The sequence below is a fragment of the Odocoileus virginianus genome, chromosome 30 (assembly GCF_023699985.2).
Source record: "Odocoileus virginianus isolate 20LAN1187 ecotype Illinois chromosome 30, Ovbor_1.2, whole genome shotgun sequence".
Lineage (NCBI taxonomy): Eukaryota > Metazoa > Chordata > Mammalia > Artiodactyla > Cervidae > Odocoileus > Odocoileus virginianus.
The window spans coordinates 37,989,150-38,007,896 of NC_069703.1; the positions used below are offsets into that span (position 1 = coordinate 37,989,150).

Below are 18,747 nucleotides of genomic sequence, written 5' to 3' on the forward strand. Positions count from 1 at the left end.
GATGCTTTTAGGAGAGGAAAAGAAGCTGCATTCACTACCACAAACCATATTTGAGTAATCTTTGTACACTTCCAAAAGTCAAATCAGAAAATATTAGAATTGGTCATATAATTAAATATCTATACAATAAAGTAATTCTAGAGTATCCTGGACAGATGACTATATAATATATCTTATACATGAATACTACCCAAGACAGAGAGCGCCAAACCTCCCAAAGTAGCCCAACTCTAGTGGTTAGAAAGTTAAATTGATCTGAAAACACCTATGGCTGGGAGGGGTCTCATTCTGAACTGAACTCCCCTGTGAGTCTCTATTTCCTCTACGTAAAACCAGAATAAGAATAATACCTACCTCATAATGTGAAGATCAAATGAGTTAGGGTGTGTGTGAATGTATACATGTGTGTATACAAAGATACATGTATATATGTATGTATATATGTGTATATATGTGCATACCTATGTATATGTATCTATACATGTGTACACATGTATATGTTGACATGGATACATATCTGTATATGTGTATACATGTGCAATATATAAACCTGTCATATATTCATATATATTCATAGATGTAGAAAAGAAAAAGAGTGCGTGAGAGAACAAGTGAGCTCCTGATAGAAAATAATAAATAATAGATGTAGCTATTATTAATATTCTTCTTGCTATCATCCACTCCCTAACAACAAAACAACTGACAACAAATATTTACTGAATGTCTGCTCTCTGCAAAATACTGTGCTAAGAGTCACAGAAACATCAACCATACTTCACTATCAGTATTTCTAAGACCCTCTGTGATTGCCAGCACAGAACAGGGTTTAAAATGGGGGTTCTGGACTCAAATAAGCTGGGTCTTAACTCCAACTAGATATATGATTCATGACAGTATTGCTTAATTCACTGATAAGTACTTATCTCCCATGGTAAATGTTCAATAAATGTTAGCTATTATTCATTTGAATTGACCCAATGTTTCAGCCTGTACCTTGGGAACTATACATAAGTGATCTCAAAGCTTTCTCCCAGTCTTGAAGTTTAGTCACACCATCCAGCATGCAGGATCTTAGTTCCCCAACCAGGGACTGAAACCGTGCCCCTTGCATTGGAAGCACAGAGTCTTAACCACTGGACTGACAGGGAAGTCCCCTATCATTTTTTAAATTTAGTGAAACATCTATCTATAAGAGAGAGATCAGGAGGAATGATCCACAACATTTTTAGGATAAAGGCACTGCACAAAGCTGAATTGACAAGGGTAGGCTTTAATGCCTCCAAATGGGGAGAAATCGCACTTAGGGAGCTCAGAGACTAATTCAGCTCTTGATATGAGCAGAAGAGTGATAAACACGGGGCAAACACTATAAATGCTAAATACATATATATAGTTCTTCCTGAGGACAAGTGCTTCCTGGTTCTCACTGGAGGGACAGGTACTGTTCAAAAGTTCAGACTCTCAGATTGGTTCCTTATCATCCATGTGAACCTGGGCAACTTGCTTTTAACTTTTTTATGCCTCAGTTTCCTCTCCTGCAAAACAGATACAGTAATAGTACCTATCTAAGGAATAGCATCTTCCTTAGTAGCTCAGTTGGTAAAGATTCTGCCTGCAATGCAGGAGACCCAGGTTCTATCCCTGGGTCAGGAAGATCCCCTGGAGAAGGAAATGCCAACCCACTCCAGTACTCTTGCCTGAGGAACTCCACAGACAGAGGACCTGGTGGGCTACAGTCCATGGGATCCCAAAGAGTTGGACACGACTGTGCGACTAACTTTTGCTTTTCAAGGAACTGTACATGTACAGTGCTGACATAGTAAGTAAATGCTCAGCAAAAGCACATTATTGTTATTGTCTGACAGAGGGCACTCTATGGGTGAGCGATAAGTTTCCATTCTTAGAAGATGACCTTGTCTTCTTTTTCTGACTGGAGGCTCCTCATGGGTGGGTCCCGGTCTCTACCTTCAGAAGTTAGGCATGATGACTCCCTTGTGACCTTGGGAACTGCCTTAGAGAAGAAGTGACTCCCCCATTAGGCTTGGACTCCACAAGGCTGGAACGGCCTCTCAGAGGTGGAACCAGCAGCACTTCCACCGATCTCAGAGGCATCTTGTCTCTCCCAACAGATTGAGGGTTTCCAAGAGTGTGTGTATGACTGGCTCCCCTCCAGGCCACCCGGTGTAGGCTGATTACCTTTTATCCTCCTCCTTCAGGCGGGGAGAGAACGGTGAGGAATGTGCCGCTTCAGCAGCCCCCAAGAATAGGATGGAGTGAGCTGAGACTTGGCTCTGGGGGAGAACCTGGGGCCCCAGCCTTCAGGGGTCCCGCGATTAAGGGGCTCTGAGGAAGTCTTGAGAAGGCTCTTAGGAGGTTGTGTCGGGCTCTGTGGGGAAATGGATGAGGGGAGTGTCCCAAAAGCGACAGCAGCGAGCATTTTACGTGGATACAGGGTAGAAGGCGCGTCCGGGTAACTAATGGCAACTGGGCGGGGTGAGCCCGCGCTGCGGGAGTTCTTCGACGGAGAAAAACTACTACTCCCAGGATGCCCCAGGGCCTAGCCCAGCTTTTCCGCCCGCCCACTGGCTGCCGGTCTGGCGAGCGGCGAAGCGGATTGGCCGCGCCTGTGCGGGGCTCCCCCACTAGCAGGTTAGTGGGCGCCGCCGGCAGCAGACGTTGACCGGGCGCGGGGAGTGGAGGGTGTCGGGGCGGGGGGGGCCTGATCGCCATTCTGGAAACTGCCGGGCGCTGTCTCCGTAGCGTAGCCGCTGGCTGTGTAGCGCGGGGCGGGGGCGGAGACTGCGTGGCGCAGGCGCGGTGTTGGGCTTCTCCTGGGTCCCCAGACAGCTGGAGGAGATAAACAGAGGAGGAGGGAGGGGAGTGCGTGTGTGAGAGCGCGCGAGGGAGTGTGAGTGTGTGTGTGAGCGCGGGTGTGAGGCGGTGCGCAGGGGCGGGCGGAGGCGCTGTCCGGCCCCGGCCAGGCGCCGGGCGGGGAGCATGGGAAGGGGCTAGAGCAGCCCGGGTTCCCCAGCCCCCTCCCCGGGATCCGCGCCCCCCCTCCGGGGAGAGGGGCCGGGCCCCCCGGGCGGACATGGGCTCCTGAAGTTGCGCCGCCACCGGTCCTAGGAAGAGGCCTGACAGGTACGGGTAGCCGCCGCCCCCTGCTCTCCGCTCGCGCCGAGGCGAGGACCGGCTCCGGCAGCCTTGGGCGCACGGGCCGCCTCTGCTCTGGGCCGGCCCCAGCCCTGCCTGCCCGGGGGCCTGAGCCTGTCCGCCTGGGGGGGGCCCTGGGTGTCCCGAGAAGGGGCAGGCCTCGCCGGGGCGGGGGGCAGAGTGAGCCGGGGGCGAGGTGGGGACGGAGGGCTGGCTGGGACGTGGGGGACGGGGGGGAGGCTTTGGGAGTTCGGGAAGCCTCAGCAGAGGGAGAGATGGAAGTCGTCCCATCACGGGACTTTTTTGCGGAGTTTTTGTTTGACATCTGATCTGGCCCGGGTCTCAGGAAGAAGGGGGCAGGTGGAAGTGCCGAGAGGGCAACGTTGACCTGACCTCCTGCTCTCTCTTAGTTTCTCTCTCTCTCTCTCTCTCTCTCTCTCTCTGTGTCCGTCCCCGTGTCCAGTCCAGGCTTCTGGCAGCCTCAGATGCCTTCAGTGGCCCATCCTGGCACCAAACTGAACTCTGCCGAGGTGTTTCCACCAGGCGACTGTAGCGCCCGTACAAAAGGGCCTTTACTTGGGAACTGGCTATTCAGTACCCACTTCAAAGGGCAAGTAGGAAGTGTGGAGTAGGAGAGAGACTGCGACCCAGCAGGTTCCAGTACTCGTTGCTGAAAGCTGCAGTGAGACGCCCCCTTGCCAGCCAGGTTGAATTTGCTCAGTGCCCTCTGGCTCTCCTCTGCAGGTGTGCTACCAGGGTCTCTAGAAAAGAGATATCGGGACTTACGACTCATGTCTAACAACCTAATTTGACTATTTCACCCAAAGGCCTTTTCTTCTATGACTTTCTTTAACTGGTAGAGCAACTTTAAAGTTTTCTTCTCAAGTTAGTGAGTTTAAAAGCCTGGTAGGGTGGCTGTAGCTTCCACATTCTTCCTAAAGATGGGTAGGTGGTTAGGGCAAAGTGGCAGTTAAGTCATCACTTTTAATAAAGCCTGAAACAGTTTTGAGAAAACTATTCTGAGGTCACCTCCTGACTCAGAGGCATTATGAAATCCCCACCTAGAGCACAGGTATGCCCAGTGGCCTCACTCAACTTTCCTGTATCTTGCAGTCCTTCTTGAGTGGCTAGTCTTTGTTCCTAAGTTGAAGGAACTACTTAAGGCTATTTTGTTTTGAATTCTGGCTTCTTCTTTGTAATTCTTCTGTTTTTAAAGAGGTTGAATTGAGTCTTGGCTGTTGAGTATAGTAATAACCAGATCCTCTATCACATGCCAAGGAGTAACTAGAAGGGCTTCTTTGGGCCGAGTCTTAAGACTGACAATGAATTTCTTCACTGTAAGCTGTTGTGCTTCATTGGTAGGTGGGAAAACAACCTTTTCTGCCATAGTTTGCGATCACACTGCTTTAGTTCTGGAGTCTAGCGATCCTTCCCTCTTTTGATCTGTTTGGGGGCACTTATGTTCAAGTCACATTCCCATTTGTAGAAGCAGTGCTTGGGGTCAACTCTGAGGAATAACTGAACAGCAATTTATATTTGTGCCTGGGATTCCTTCCCTTGGGGTCACTGAAGGAAAGAGCATATGTGTAATGCTTGTGGTGATGATATCATTGACGTTTTGCCAGTTTTAAAGTTGTCAAACTGCTTTCCTAGCTGGAAAGAACTCATGGGACATCCTGTGAAGGATATTTTCACACACCTGGGCTTCAGAATCTGGCAGGTTACAACTGAAGAAGCCCCCTGCTAAACATCTGTAGCTCTGAAGAGGCTAACTGCTGGGACGATCCAGAACTGTGACTTTAATTATTCTTTAATTATTTTTCTTCTCTCGTTTGGATTAAGGAATATAGCCTGCATGTGCAGTCCTGGGTCTCAAAGAGGGAGTCGTAGACAACACATAGTGTGGTGATACCTTTTCTTTTGGGCGACTGGTTTAATGATCCATTCTGTTTCCTTTCTTCTTTCATCGTCACCTTTCCAGATTCTCCACCACATCTTTGGGCTGCCAAACCCATATAACTCTTGGGCTTTGCTTTCTTCTCAGCTGTATAATAAGAAAGCTCTTCAAAAACCCAAGCCTTGATAGTTCCCATCAGAAACCAGTCCCTTGTGTTACATTTAATTCTGGCTCATTTACTGTGAGGGATATTTGCTAATTGGAATACATCCTAAAAAGTGACTGACATTTATTGAGGGCCTGGTATATGTCAGACTCTATGCTCAGTAGTGTTCTTACTTTATCTAATTTAACCTTCATGACTACCCGGTGAGGCAAAAATCATTTTTCCTGGCATACATATGAAGATACTGGTTCAGAGAGGCAAAATAACTTGCTTAAGGCCACACAGCTAGTAAGTGAAAGGATCAGAATTCAGATCCAGCTCTTCTCCTGGGGGACTGTGACACTTAATCAGGAGCTGAAGGGACCAGAGCTAAGAGTCTGGGGGACATATACTTGAAGAACTGTCCTTGGAAAGGGAACTGGACTTTCCTCTGTGTGATTCTGGAATGCAGCACTAAGATCAGAGGATGAGAATCCCAAGAGGGTAGATGTTGGCTTGACAGGAGAGAATTTGGCTTTCTAAAAACAAAATGGGCTGCGTTGTGAAGGAGTGAGTTACCCATTATTGGAAGTATTCAAGCAGAGGCTTTGCCACTTTTTATCAAAGATATGGTAGAGGAGTTCATACTTATGTAGTTAACTGGAGAAGGTGGTGTTTTTGTTTTTTTTTTTTAGTATTTTAAACTTACTATATGAAAATTATATAAAATTCCTGCTGTTTTGATCCATAAAAAACTAATATGTATTGAATATTTTGTGCCTGGCACTTGCTGGACACTTTTTCTCCAATATTTCATTTAGTCCTAGTGATAAGTATTATCACTGTTCCCACTCTACAGATGAGGAAACTGAGGATCCAGAAAGTTGACAGATATGCTGGAGGTTACACAGGGAGTAATAGTAGGGCTGATGCTGATCCTATGTGTGCACCTTCTTAGATGCGTGTCCTAGAGCAAATCACATGTTCTCTCTGAGCTATGCTTTTCTGATCTGTGAAATGACCAGCTACTTTACAGTGGGTTTGTGAGGACTCACGGATGTAATATTTGCTTTTCATTAGATCTCATCTATTGCCCATCAAGGGCCTGGGTTTGGGGGTGAAGGGACTTTGGTTTCTTCAGGGTGAATTCAGGCCTGTCAGAAACCCTGAGAGTAGTTCTGGGGTTCATTCTTGATGCTATTAGTAACAGCTGCTGACTCCACAAAGGGCTTTGTGGCATTAGTGACTAATACCTTAAAAACTTGAGGCCTGAATAAGAGGAGGATTCAGCCAACAGGTTGGGGTATAGGAGGCAGTGTTGGAGGCCATGTGGAAAGGAAATTCTCACCCTGTTGTAGAGTCAGATTCTGGGATCACTGCTGCATCTTTATATTTAATGTTTTATTTTAGAATGAACAAAGTCATAACTGCTAGAGCTGTGACAGAGTCGGATGCAAAGAATAATAACCCTTAATCCTCCCTGTAGCCATCTGGGGAGGTATTAACCCCATTTTCTTGGGGAAGGGGGCAGAGGAGGATCAGTCCTTGCCCAGGTAGCTGTCTACAAGCTCTTTGGAGGCAGTGTTAGGATCAGGACCTTGGTAAAATTTTGTCCTTGTTCATAACCTCCAGATTTTATTTTCAGAAAACATAAAACTGTGCTTATTCGTAAACCTTTTAGAGAGCCTTTCTCAGAATGGGAGTCAGGCGTTTCTGGTCAGAGAGCTTCATCAGTTGAGGCCTGATGAAGGGTGCCAGTGGCTCTTCCGGTTCCCTTTTGAGCTGGACATCTGGATGTAACACAACTGCAATTGAATCAAAAAGGAAACCTTTCCAAATTGATTGACTTAGTTTTCCTTGACCTTTCTACTAGGAGTGAAATTAGAGGGTGAAACTTAAAGGTCTTCCCTATGAGAGGTACATTGAGTTGTGGCAGGATTTGGGACGATGCAAGTTAAAGGTGAAATGCAAGACTGGATGCTCTTGAATTCAGTGAGAAAGGATAACGTTATCAGAATACTCCTATTTCTGTTTCTGTTCCCTTCTACTACCTTAAGATAATTGTGGCCCTGTGACATCACAGATAAATTAGTATGGTCACTGAAAAGCAAAGCTCTGAGAACAGGAAATTCTTTTAAAAACTCAGATGGCGATAGAGAACTCTACAGACAGAGAAGACATCAAGGTGAGTTTTCATCCAGTGCTCCCACAAAGTGGAGCATTTCTTAGGATGGCCTTTCCCAGAGAATGCTTCAGTCAGCCCCACACGGAATCATTTAAGCCAGGAGCCTCAAAGATGGCAAAGAACTTTTCCACTGATGCTTGGCTGATGGACTTGTCCTGCCATCCACACCTTTCTCAGATGTTCTTGTGCCAACTTAGTCCATGACCCTGAAATGCAACCTTTAAGTTTGTGTTTGAGACCAGCAGAGTCAAGGTGATTTTGATGCCTTAGCTTAACCCTAAGAAATGATAAGAGACAGAGTTTCTTCTGGCAAAGACTGCTTGGATGTGCTCTAAATAAAGATAGTAGTAGTAGTTCTTTTTTAGTGGTCAACAGCCTGGGTTCTGGAGATAAACTACCTAGTTTGACTCTTCATTTAATGACTGTAACTTTGGGCAGGTTAACTTCTCCATGCCTCAGTCCTTCATCTATAAAATGAGAATTATAGTAGTACCCATCTCATAGGGCTGTAATGAAGAGAAGTCTGTCAGATAGTACTTATAAAGTGCTTAGAATGTCCAATAAATACTATTTACAGACTCAGTGTCAGGCATTTTACATATGTGGTTCCTCCCATTCCTCATCACTCTGTGAAGGTGGGCTTTATAATCCCTGTTTTATAGATTAGGAAACTGAGGTTTAGAAATACTGTCACAGAGAAAGTAAGTGGCAGAACTGGAATTTGAACCTGAGGTCTGTTGGACTCCACAGCCAACTTTTTATTTTATTATTTTAGTTCAGATTACCTTAATGCATTGGAAGTGCTTTTTTTCCCCCCATAGGATTGCTCCAGTAGGAAAACCATTGCAAATAGAGAGGAAACTTGCATATATCTTTTTGCATAATTCAGGATGTTGACAGGGAGGTCGGTCAGTTGTCACTCAGCTGGGGGCACCTCCCTGCAGTGGGAGGCAGCAAGTCCAGAGGAAAGAGAATATAGATGATGTGGGTTTGATCTCCACTCTACTGCTTCCTAGCAGTGTGTCCTGGGATAATGGAATTGGAACGAATTTTGCAGTGCATCTCAGTCTACCTCTCATTTTACAGATGGGTAAATAGGCTGAGGGAATGAAATGCCATACTCACCGAGTTACATAGCCAGTTAGAGGCAGGTCTTGGCCTGGAGCACAAGACCCTAATCCCAGTTCAGTGCCTCTCCCTCAGTACCACGTAGCAGTGGGCTTCAGTTCGTCCTTGTTAAAAGGGGATCATAGGAACTTTCCAGCTTCCTCTCAAGATATTGTGAAGTTCAAATAAAAGCATGAACAGAAGCATTGTGATAGGTATAATGTTTGTATGCAGGGCAGTCATGCTGTTATTCATTCAGCAAGTTTTAATATATTGGTACCTGCTAAGCCCACATAACTCCTTGGGAGACCCAGGAGGGGTCAGTAGATGAATCAGGTAGAGTTGGCCCTCAGGATGTTTTCAGTCTGTTAAGGAAAAGAAGCCACATAAATAACTGCTATTCGAGTTAGGAGACAAATGAAGGAAAGGGTGAGAACTAAATTTTCTTAAATTGTGGTTTTGAGGTAGAGAACCGAAGAAAGGGTTTTGGGACTTTTCCTCCTTTACAGCTGAGATATAATTTACTTACCATAAAACCCATGCTTTTAATGTGTGCAGTTCTTCACTTTTTGATATAGTCACAGTTGTATAACCATCTAATTCTGGAACATTTTCGTCATCCCCCCCCCCCAAAAGAAAACCATACCCTTTAGCTATCACTGCCCACCCCCAATCACCCCATCTTCTCTCTCAACCCTAGACAACCACTAATCTACTTTCTGTCTCTATAGCTTTTTCTATTCTTGAGATTTCATATAAATGAATTCACACAATATGTGGCATTTTGGGACTGGCTTCTTTCCCTAAGCATAATGTGTTCAAGTTTTCATCCATGTTACAGCGTGAATCAATATTTCATTCCTTTTTATGACCAAATAACATTCCATTGTATGGATATGCCACATTTTGTTTATCCATTCATCAGTTGATGGACATTTTGGTTGTTTCTACCTTTTAGCTATTGTGAATAATGTTACTATATGCATTCTTACACAAGTTTTGTATGGAATTTCTTTGTTTTCAACAAAGTCACTTTTTTTCTCCTGATCTTGTATTTCAAAGCTAGCAGAGGTGATAAAGACATCCTGTTCTCTATGCCTCACCATACCACACACAATGGAATCCTCAATGTCAGCTTTGTCTCTCTAGTAGGAAAGGAAATGTGGAAGAAATGTTGTAACACGTGTCACTGAGCATAGATAACAGGAGTTATCCGGTCTTAGAATTTAGGTTTGGCTACCTTCTATTCCCTCATAGCTCAGTTGGTAAAGAATCTGCCTGCAATCCAGGAGAGGCCGGTTCGATTCCTGGGTGGGGAAGGTCCTCTGGAGCAGGGATAGGCTACCCACTCCAGCTTGGGCTTCCCTTGTGGCTCAGCTGGTAAAGAATCTGCCTGCAACGTGGGAGACCTGGGTTTGATCCCTGGCTTGGGAAGATCCCCTGGAGAAGGGAACAGCTACCCACTCCAGTATTCTAGCCTGAAGAATGTCCGTGGGGTCACAAAAGAGTCGGACACAACTGAGCGACTTTCATTTCACTACTGCTGCTGCTGCTAAGTCACTTCAGTCGTGTCCAACTAAGCCTTCAATTAACCATCTATTAAGCCCTACTATGATCCAGGTATATATTTTGCCCTTTCATACATACTTCATTTATTCCTCACAATGATCCATTGAAGTAGGTTAGCATCCCTCTTTTACAAGTGAGCAAATTGAAACTCGGAGAGATTAAGTAACTTGCCCAACCAGAGGCTGAAATTCAGGCCCGGGTGCCTGTGTGTTTTAAGTCTGCTTCTCTTTCTGCTGCATTAACCAGAGCCCAGACAAGGACTCAGGCACACCTAAAATGGGTGGCTCCTCGTGTTTGCATGTTACCGTTTAATCCTTGGTTCCAGGTGAGTAATCTTCTCCAGGTGTACTTTGTTCTAGGGTTTGTTAACCTCAAGCTGTTATATTACTGGTACCCTTTGCATTATGGCCCTGGAGAAGGAAATGGTAACCCACTCCAGTATTCTTGCCTGGAGAGTCCCATGGACAGAGGAGCCTGGTGGGCTACAGTCCATGGGGTTACACAGAGTCGAACATGACTGAGTGACTAACACTTGCATTATGAAGTATGCGTTTAAGTCCTCCAAACTGAATTTTACTAGCTTGCTTTAACTGTAACAGATATAGGCCCATTGAAGAAAGTATCCCAGTAGCCTGAATTAAAAGTTTGTGGAAGTGATGGTGTTAAGTTCTGGGTGCTTTAGAGCTCCAGGAACAGAATACCTTTTGGAAGATACAACATCTACATAGAAGCTCACGTTTTCTTTATGACGTTTTCCTCTGTGCCTTAGGTGTTTCTATATTTCTCATATTCCTGATTCACAAAAACTGGCTTCTTTCTTCCTCGTTTCCATTGAATATCAGCTGGAGTTTGCCTGTAGTATCTTAAATTACAAGTAAATAACATTCCTAAACCTTTGTATTCTAGCTGGAGAACGTTTTCTTGAACTTTCATGTTCTGCCAGCAAATTAGCCCTCAATGTTATGAGAGCTTTAAGTGTGAAAATCAGAGTTTATTTATTAACTGTGCTATCCTTAGGATGAAGAAGGTACATTAAGTTTCTTGTTGTCTGGGAGTTCCCTGGTGGTTAGGACTCAGCCCTTTCACTGTGATGGCCTCAGTTCAGTCCCTGGTTGGGGAGCTAAGTTCCCACAAGCCGTGTCGCGCAGCCCCAAAAAAGTTGTTTGTCGACTGTTAAACTCTTCATTCTTCACTAGTGATTTCCCAGGAGTCTGTCTAGCCCTACTGTTATATGTTTAGATGTGTGAATAAATGAGTATAAATAAGATTTAATTTATTATTCCATGTTCCTTCTGAACTTACTGTCCTAGCTATTCATTTTGATCATTTGACTAAGTTAAAGTTAGCCTTCTTCAGTCTCTCTTTGGAGTTCTGATTATGGCCTGGGTGCCTTTGATACTCAAGTAACTTTGACTACATTGTGTGCTCTTAGTGTAGCACTGTACCTGGCAGAGTAGACACTGAAGTTGTTACTTTATGGATTCTTGCAGTCACTTAGTTTGGTCTTTTTACCCCTCAACAGAACTGAACATTATGTAATTTGCATACTGCACCAGAGATAGAAATTCTCTTGAATTAAACACTTTTCTAGTGTTTAATCATACATACACACACACACACACACACACACACATGTAACTTCCTTTTGCCAATTTCAATATTTCGTTCATATCATGTCTATAAGTTCTTTACTCTGTAGAATCGACTATTTCTGAACATTCCTTAAAATAATGCTTTTAAAATTTGACCATGATTGAATCTCGTATTCATATAACTTTTATTTATTGCTCTGATTATTTGTATTTGAGAAGTATGAAACTAGTTATGCCCTCTGTACATTTGAGTGTATTTCTCTCCTGAGGTGAGCCTTTTAAATGATCTCTACCTAGAAGCATTTCCAGTTATGCTTGTCTGCCTCTAAAAGTTTATGAAAAGGCACTGTTTGCTTAGAGAAGAGAGGGTGGGCTGTGTTACAGAACAAGCTGTCTGCCAGTGTGCTATCATTTCTTCTCAGGATGGGGATGGAGCTGTTTACCAAAATACCACCTGAGCAGCAGTTGTGTTAAATTTGACATTTGGGGTCTTAAACCTCTGCCTACCAGTCTGATACTGTTTTAAATCCCAGTTTCCATTTTACCATTTACCTGAATACCAGTGATTTTTGCTTGCCTGGTTTTTCTGCTTTTACCCTTCTTGTTCCTTTTAGTATTTCCAAGCCACACACCAATATTAGCTAGAGCTCCTTGTGGCTTGTGGGATTTTAGTTCCCCCACCAGAGACTGCACGCACGCCCTTGGCAGTGAAAACACCGAGTCCTAACTGCTGGACCACCAGGAATCCCCCAAAGTGCCTTGCCTTTGGTTCTTTGCTTCTCAGCATGGGTACTGTATCTTTTCATCTTCAGTATTCCCTCATGACTAGCACAGTGCTTGGTGCTTGGTAAAAATTCAGTTTACGTTTTAAGAACATTAGTGGATGAATAATGACAATTTATTTGGCTCTTTTGGGGATTCCCTGATAGCTCAGTTGGTAAAGAATCTGCCTGCAGTGCAGGAGACTCCAGTTCTATTCCTGGACTGGAAAGATCTGCTGGAGAAGGGACAGGCTGCCCACTCCAATATTCTTGGGCTTCCCTTTGTGGCTCAGCTGGTAAAGAATCTGCCTGCAGTGCAGGAGACCTGGGTTTGATCCCTGGGTTGGGAAGATCCTCTGGAGAAGGGAAAGGCTTCCCACTTCAGTATTTTGGTCTGGAGAATTCCATTGACTGTATAGTCCATGGGGTCACAAAGAGTCGGGCACGGCTGAGCAACTTTCACTTTGGGGATTCTTGTAGTGATCATTACTCTAGGAAACTGCATACCATAGTAATTTATTTATGTATACATAGTGGTTAAGACTGTACATACAGTTTTAGGTTTGGGTCCCTGCTCCGGCTCCGGTTTATCAGCTATGTGACGTTGTGGGAGTTGTTTCCTATCTATGACTGTGTCTCCTTGTGTGATGATAGGACAGTGACGATAGGAGCAGCATCTACCATATAAGCTTTTGAGCTGATGTTAGCACTGGTTGTCTCCCTTCTCATTTGTATCCCCCTAGATCTTTGTGACTTCTTGCCATTCACATTTCAGCTTAAATGTTGTCATCTCAGAGAACTCCTCTATATCAGACTGGATTTGTAGTTGTCAGCAACAGAAACCAATTCTAGCTGATTCTTGAAAGGATATTAAGGAAACTCAACAAAATACTAAGGAAGGCCACAAAGCCAGGCTTGAAGAATGGACTGGAACAAGGGAATTAGTTAGCAGCCAGGACCCACAGCCAAAATAATTCACAGAACCAGTCCATGAAGTCACTGCCGCCATTGCATAGCTTACACCACCACCAGCTGACTGGACCTTAATAGCAACTGTAGCACTGCTTCCTGCCGGCATGGACTCCCCATGATCCTCTGATTCTGTGACAGCAGATCTCAATTAAGGTCTGGGGCTCATGTGTCTATTGACGTAGCCTGGGCCATACGCACACACACTAGGTGTAGGAGAGCCTAGAAAGAGAATCTTGTCTCCACCATTCTCACTTCATAGTGAGAGGGCTCTCCACTTCCCACCAGCCTCATCAGATGGGAAATTCCCAAAATACAGGAAGGAAGTTCACATGCTGAGCAGCCAGACAACTCCAAAATGCACCATATCTTTTTTAACCTCAAGTCTAAAAGTAGCTCATCAGTCACTCTCTGGTCAGCTTGTTTTATTTTCATCATAGCACTTTTCACTATTGGATATAGTTTTATTTGTATTATTTGTTACCTATCCCCTCTTGCTGGAATATAGGTACCCTGAAAATAAGGAATTTATCTGTTTTGTTCACTGCTATGTCTCCTAGGCCTGGAATAGTACCTGGCATATAGTAGAAGCTTCTTGTGCTCACTTGTTGAGTGAATAAATGAATGGATGAATAAATATAAAGCACTTAGCACAATTTTTGGAACATAGTAAGTACATAATATTTGGCAACTTACTATTTCTTAGCAGATACACGTATTTATGTTCCTTTCAAAATAAAATTAGGGAAAAGGCTTTATACTTACATTATTCTATTTGACCTTCCCAGTAACCTTCTAAGGAAAAGGGTGTTGGGAGGAAAAAGTGAGCCTTCTTCTGGTGAAGCATGCGTGGCCCCTTTCGTGTTTATTTCAATGCTTCCTGTGCCAGTGAGTCACAGGAATGAGTGCCTACTTAGATTAAGAGACTTGACCAAGGACACATGGCTGGTCTTACTTTATATCAGATATACTCACTGACTTTGGTGTTTTCCATTGTGATAAGCCCCATCACATATTCTTGGTGATTGTGGGGGCAATTACTGTTAATATTTTGGCTTTGACTGTTATAACACAAATCAGAGCCATAAACACAATTGCAGGCCAGTGCTTAATTCATGTCAGTTTGTTCAAATTCATAATTTTAATTTGATAGCCAAGGGCCCCTGGAAAAGCCATCCCAGAATTGTAATTCTTTTTTTTTTTTTTTTTTTTAATTTTATTTTTTTTTAATTTTTATTAGTTGGAGGCTAATTACTTTACATCATTACAGTAGTTTTTGTTATACATTGATATGAATTAGCCATGGATTTACATGTATTCCCCATCCTAGTTCCCCCTCCCACCTCCCTCTCCACCCGATCCCTCTGGGTCTTCCCAGTGCACCAGGCCCGAGCACTTGTCTCATGTACCCAACCTGAGCTGGTTATCCGTTTCACCCTAGATATACATGTTTCAATGCTGTTCTCCTGAAACATCCCACCCTCTCCTTCTCCCAGAGTCCACAAGTCTGTTCCATACATCTGAGTCTCTTTTTCTGTTTTGCATATAGGGTTATCGTTACCATCTTTCTAAAGTCCATATATATGTGTTAGTATACTGTAATGGTCTTTATCTTTCTGGCTTACTTCGCTCTGTATAATGGGCTCCAGTTTCATCCATCTCATTAGAACTGACAGAATTGTAATTCTTAAATAGCATCCCTGGATGTTCTTGGTGCTTGTAGGTCTTGTGATCCTCGGTAGTGCCCATGACTTCCGTATATCCCGGGTAGTGCTTACTGAGATGCAGTGCTGTTTGGCTTCCACATTCTAAGGGAAGGTTCTTGCCCTTTTAAGAGCTTGTAATCCCAAAATAGATCATGGAGACATAAACCCCAAAGAATTCAAGCTGAATGGGAACATCTAATCAGGCAGCAAGTTTTTTTTATTGTCCTACTGTGTGCCTAGTACTAAAGGGGAAAAAAGCTATCTCCAATAACATAGTGTTTATAAAAGGAGTCTCCTTTTGTGGTTAAATGCCAAAAGGAAGGGAAGGAGTCTGCTCACAGCTCAGGTGGGGAATGTTTGGTTTTAGGAGGGTGTACAAGGGATCTGCAGGAGGCCAGCAGGAGGAAAGCCCGGGCCAGAAGATCCAGAAGTGGCTTCAGGGGTGACTCAGGAGTGTTGGCAGAGAGGCCTGATGGGTCCCCAAGCCATTGTCATAAGGCCATCACGGAGAAGAAAGACTGGACCTCCTGTGTGACTCCAGAGGTAGAAACAGGACCAAAAAGTGGGCATAACAAGAGGCAGAACTTTCTTTAAAATTTCGTGGGATTATTTTCTCTAGCTGGTTTTTTTTTTTCTGATTGTAAAATTAATGTGCTTGTATAGAAAAAATTTGAAAACATCAAAAAGTAGAAGGAAAGATTCAGTCATACCACTATGTAAAGATGGCAATTGTTATTTTTTATATTTCCTTTTTTAAACATAGCTGTGGTGATAGTGTTTATTGCAAAAGAAAATACAGGCAATGTGATATAAGCATTTTTCTTTCACAAGTAGCCTTTCTAATGCTGCATTATATCATATGGCTATCCGTTATTTAGCTGTTCCTCTATCATTGGAAACCTGAGTGGCTTTATTTATTTATTTTGCTCTTCCAAACTCTGTGATGAGTGTGCTTCAGTTTGGAACTTTTTTATTTCCCATATTTTGTGCTTTCTTAATGGTAAATTATCAGAAATGGTTTCTCTGTCAGAGTTGTATAACAAAGAAATAGTTTGCTTCAAGAGGTTCTGAATATGAAAATCTACCTATGAGGATACTGAAGAAGGTTTTCTTAAAGTTGGACATGGTCACCATTACATTTCCTCTCCACTCTTTGACTCGGTGAATCTGTCAGAAAGTTGAATGTTCTGTCTGTGATACTGATTTGGGTCAGGGGAAAGCTAAGCTGAAGGTCAAGGAGTTTGAAGCATAATTAAAAGTTACAGACTGGTGGCCACAGATGCATACTGAGCAAGTGAAACTTGACATCTTTCTCACTGTATGCCTTGTTCTTCCTTTCAGGATGTGTTTCCATCTTCCTTCACCCTCATAGTCACACACACACACACACACACACACACACACACACACACTTTCTGGAGAAGCACACCCTCCTTCAGTGTCTCAGGATGTGTTTCCATCTTCCTTCATCCTCATAGTCACACACACACACACACACACACACACTTTCTGGAGAAGCACACCCTCCTTCAGTGTCTGTTCCAGTATTCCCTGTGGCTCTGAATCACTGTTTCTCCTCTGCCCGCTTGACCCTCCAGAGGTTCTTCACCACTATGGAGCAGGGCCAGTGCACCATGTCATAAATCACAGGCAATAGCCAGTTTACTGGGTAGGCTGGTGGGGTATTTTAGGGGTGGAATCAGGGCTCCAAAGCTACCTTTTCCCATCCCCCAATGTTTGATGATTTTTTTCTCCCCCCAGGTAATTAAATGTGTGTCTTGTGGACCTGGGCTTGGCTGGAATGCTCAAGGGTCCTGAAGATCCTTCTATAGCGTCCCTCTGTTGAACCCATTAAGAGAAGATGGCAAAAGTCAACATAACTAGAGACCTCATCCGTAGGCAGATAAAGGTAAGCAACCCAGGCCCATGATCCAGAACATGAGGTCCTTTTTTCCCCACAGGTTTCTTTTATAGCTGAGTAAACTGATGACTAGAGTCTCTGACTTGCCCGAAGTTGCACAAATAATTTAATTAGTGACAGACCCAGGACTAGAGCCAAGGTCTCTTGACTCTGATCTTCTTTTATCCAAGAACATGGAATGCATGCAGATTCCTCTGTCCAAGCACTTGTACCTGGGCTCCTGAGATTGATGGAGTCTGGTGAGGAGGGGAGCATGAGTGTGCACATCTCTGAGGGTGGGGGTGCAGCAGAAGTAAGTAAGTAGAGCTTCTTCATGTTGCTGCGGCTGCTCAGCTGAACCTGGGAGAGTCCTAATCTCACTTTAGCTTAAGCTTGCTCTTCTTTTCGTCGAGGGTCTCCTGTACCAAAGCCTGCACCTCTTCTCTGCGGTTTGTACATGGAAAACACTCTAGTACTGTGAGATGAATAGGTGACTGGGCAGTCACACTCATTTAGCTTTGTAGCCCAGACTTTGTCAGGGAGGCCTTCAGTAAAGAAACACAGGGGTTTAATGGAGGAGATTCAACCAAGACAAGATGTGCTTCTGAAATAAGAACCCCAGGCTGGGGTCAGGAGCTTATAATCTCACTGCCCTAATTAACTACCTGTATGATTTTAGTCATTTCACCTCCTTGTGCCGTGGTTTTATACTGTTAAACAATAATAATGTCTGTCTGCCTGCAGGCTAATCTTGAGGATAAAATCTAAAAGAACCCAAGAAAGTTCTTTGTAAAGGTTAGGTGCCAAAAATCTTTTAAAAATTAAGTGGCATGCAGCATAAGGTGTGGTCACCATCTAGAAGGACTGAGTATATACTTCTACATGAGCTAATTACTTGGTGCACATTATTCTGTGTTTCATGTATTTTGCCCTGCATCCTTTTGCAGCTTTGTCCACTTGTCAGGATGCTTTTTTGGTTTCATTTCATTAGATTGGGTGGCCCTCAGGGGCCAGGACTAATTCCTAGAAGCACAGAGTCACAGAATTGGAGGACCATGCAAGTTATTTTTCTCCTTTGTATATATCCTGCAATATGTGTCCTAAAGATGTTGCCCACCTTCTTTAACCTAAATATGAAAACATTCCCTATTTGTTGTTTCAGGTTTCTTTTTTGGAACCTAACAATTATGACTTAGTGCTTAATTACATACTCGCTTCTATTCTCTAATCCCTGCCGAAGTATAGTATAATTTCCTGCAGGCCAGTTTCTTGTTCTCTTTTTCTAGCTCTAGCCCAGCACAATGCTGTATGTGTAATAGGAGCATAGTAAATCATGTTACATTTGAATCAGTGAACCTATGAGCTTGTTTCTGTCCCCCAGGAGCGGGGTGCCCTGAGTTTTGAGCGACGGTACCATGTCACTGATCCCTTTATCAGACGGCTGGGCCTGGAAGCAGAGCTGCAGGTAAGAGATCCAGTTTGCACCCTTGATGCAGACGACTGGTTCTCCACTCTCTGCCTGCTGAGAATCCTCTTGGCACTGTTCAAGGCATAAACAGTTTTTCTCTGTAGGTCATACCTGAAGGTTACCTCTCCTTTACAGCAGCTTTATTAGGCACAGAAATCTGAATCAAGATTAGTGATTCACATGGTCACACAGAAGTTGTTTTTTGTCATATTATTTCCTTGGTGCTTGGAAAAGACTACTGAATTTCCTTCATACCGCTGATTTTACTGTTGGCTTGGACAGTTAAGATTCTTAC

At 43.8% G+C, this 18,747-nt stretch overlaps 1 protein-coding gene across 7 annotated transcripts in view; it reads left to right on the forward strand.

Moving 5' to 3' along the window:
- Window positions 1-2,628: 2,628 nt before the first annotated feature.
- The window catches only part of WDTC1 (WD and tetratricopeptide repeats 1), a 61,453-nt gene continuing 45,334 nt past the window's right edge, over window positions 2,629-18,747 (forward strand). For 2 of the 7 annotated variants that reach the window (XM_070458996.1, XM_070459000.1), the window contains exons 1-3: window positions 2,814-3,141; window positions 16,846-16,993; window positions 18,366-18,449. In XM_070458996.1, coding sequence (XP_070315097.1) covers window positions 16,946-16,993; window positions 18,366-18,449 — 132 coding nt within the window. In that variant the 5' untranslated portion in view covers window positions 2,814-3,141; window positions 16,846-16,945. Of the gene's footprint in view, window positions 2,650-2,811; window positions 3,142-7,084; window positions 7,381-16,845; window positions 16,994-18,365; window positions 18,450-18,747 lie in introns of those variants that run through there. The other 5 variants (XM_070458998.1, XM_070458999.1, XM_070459001.1 and 2 more) reach the window with 5 other exon arrangements.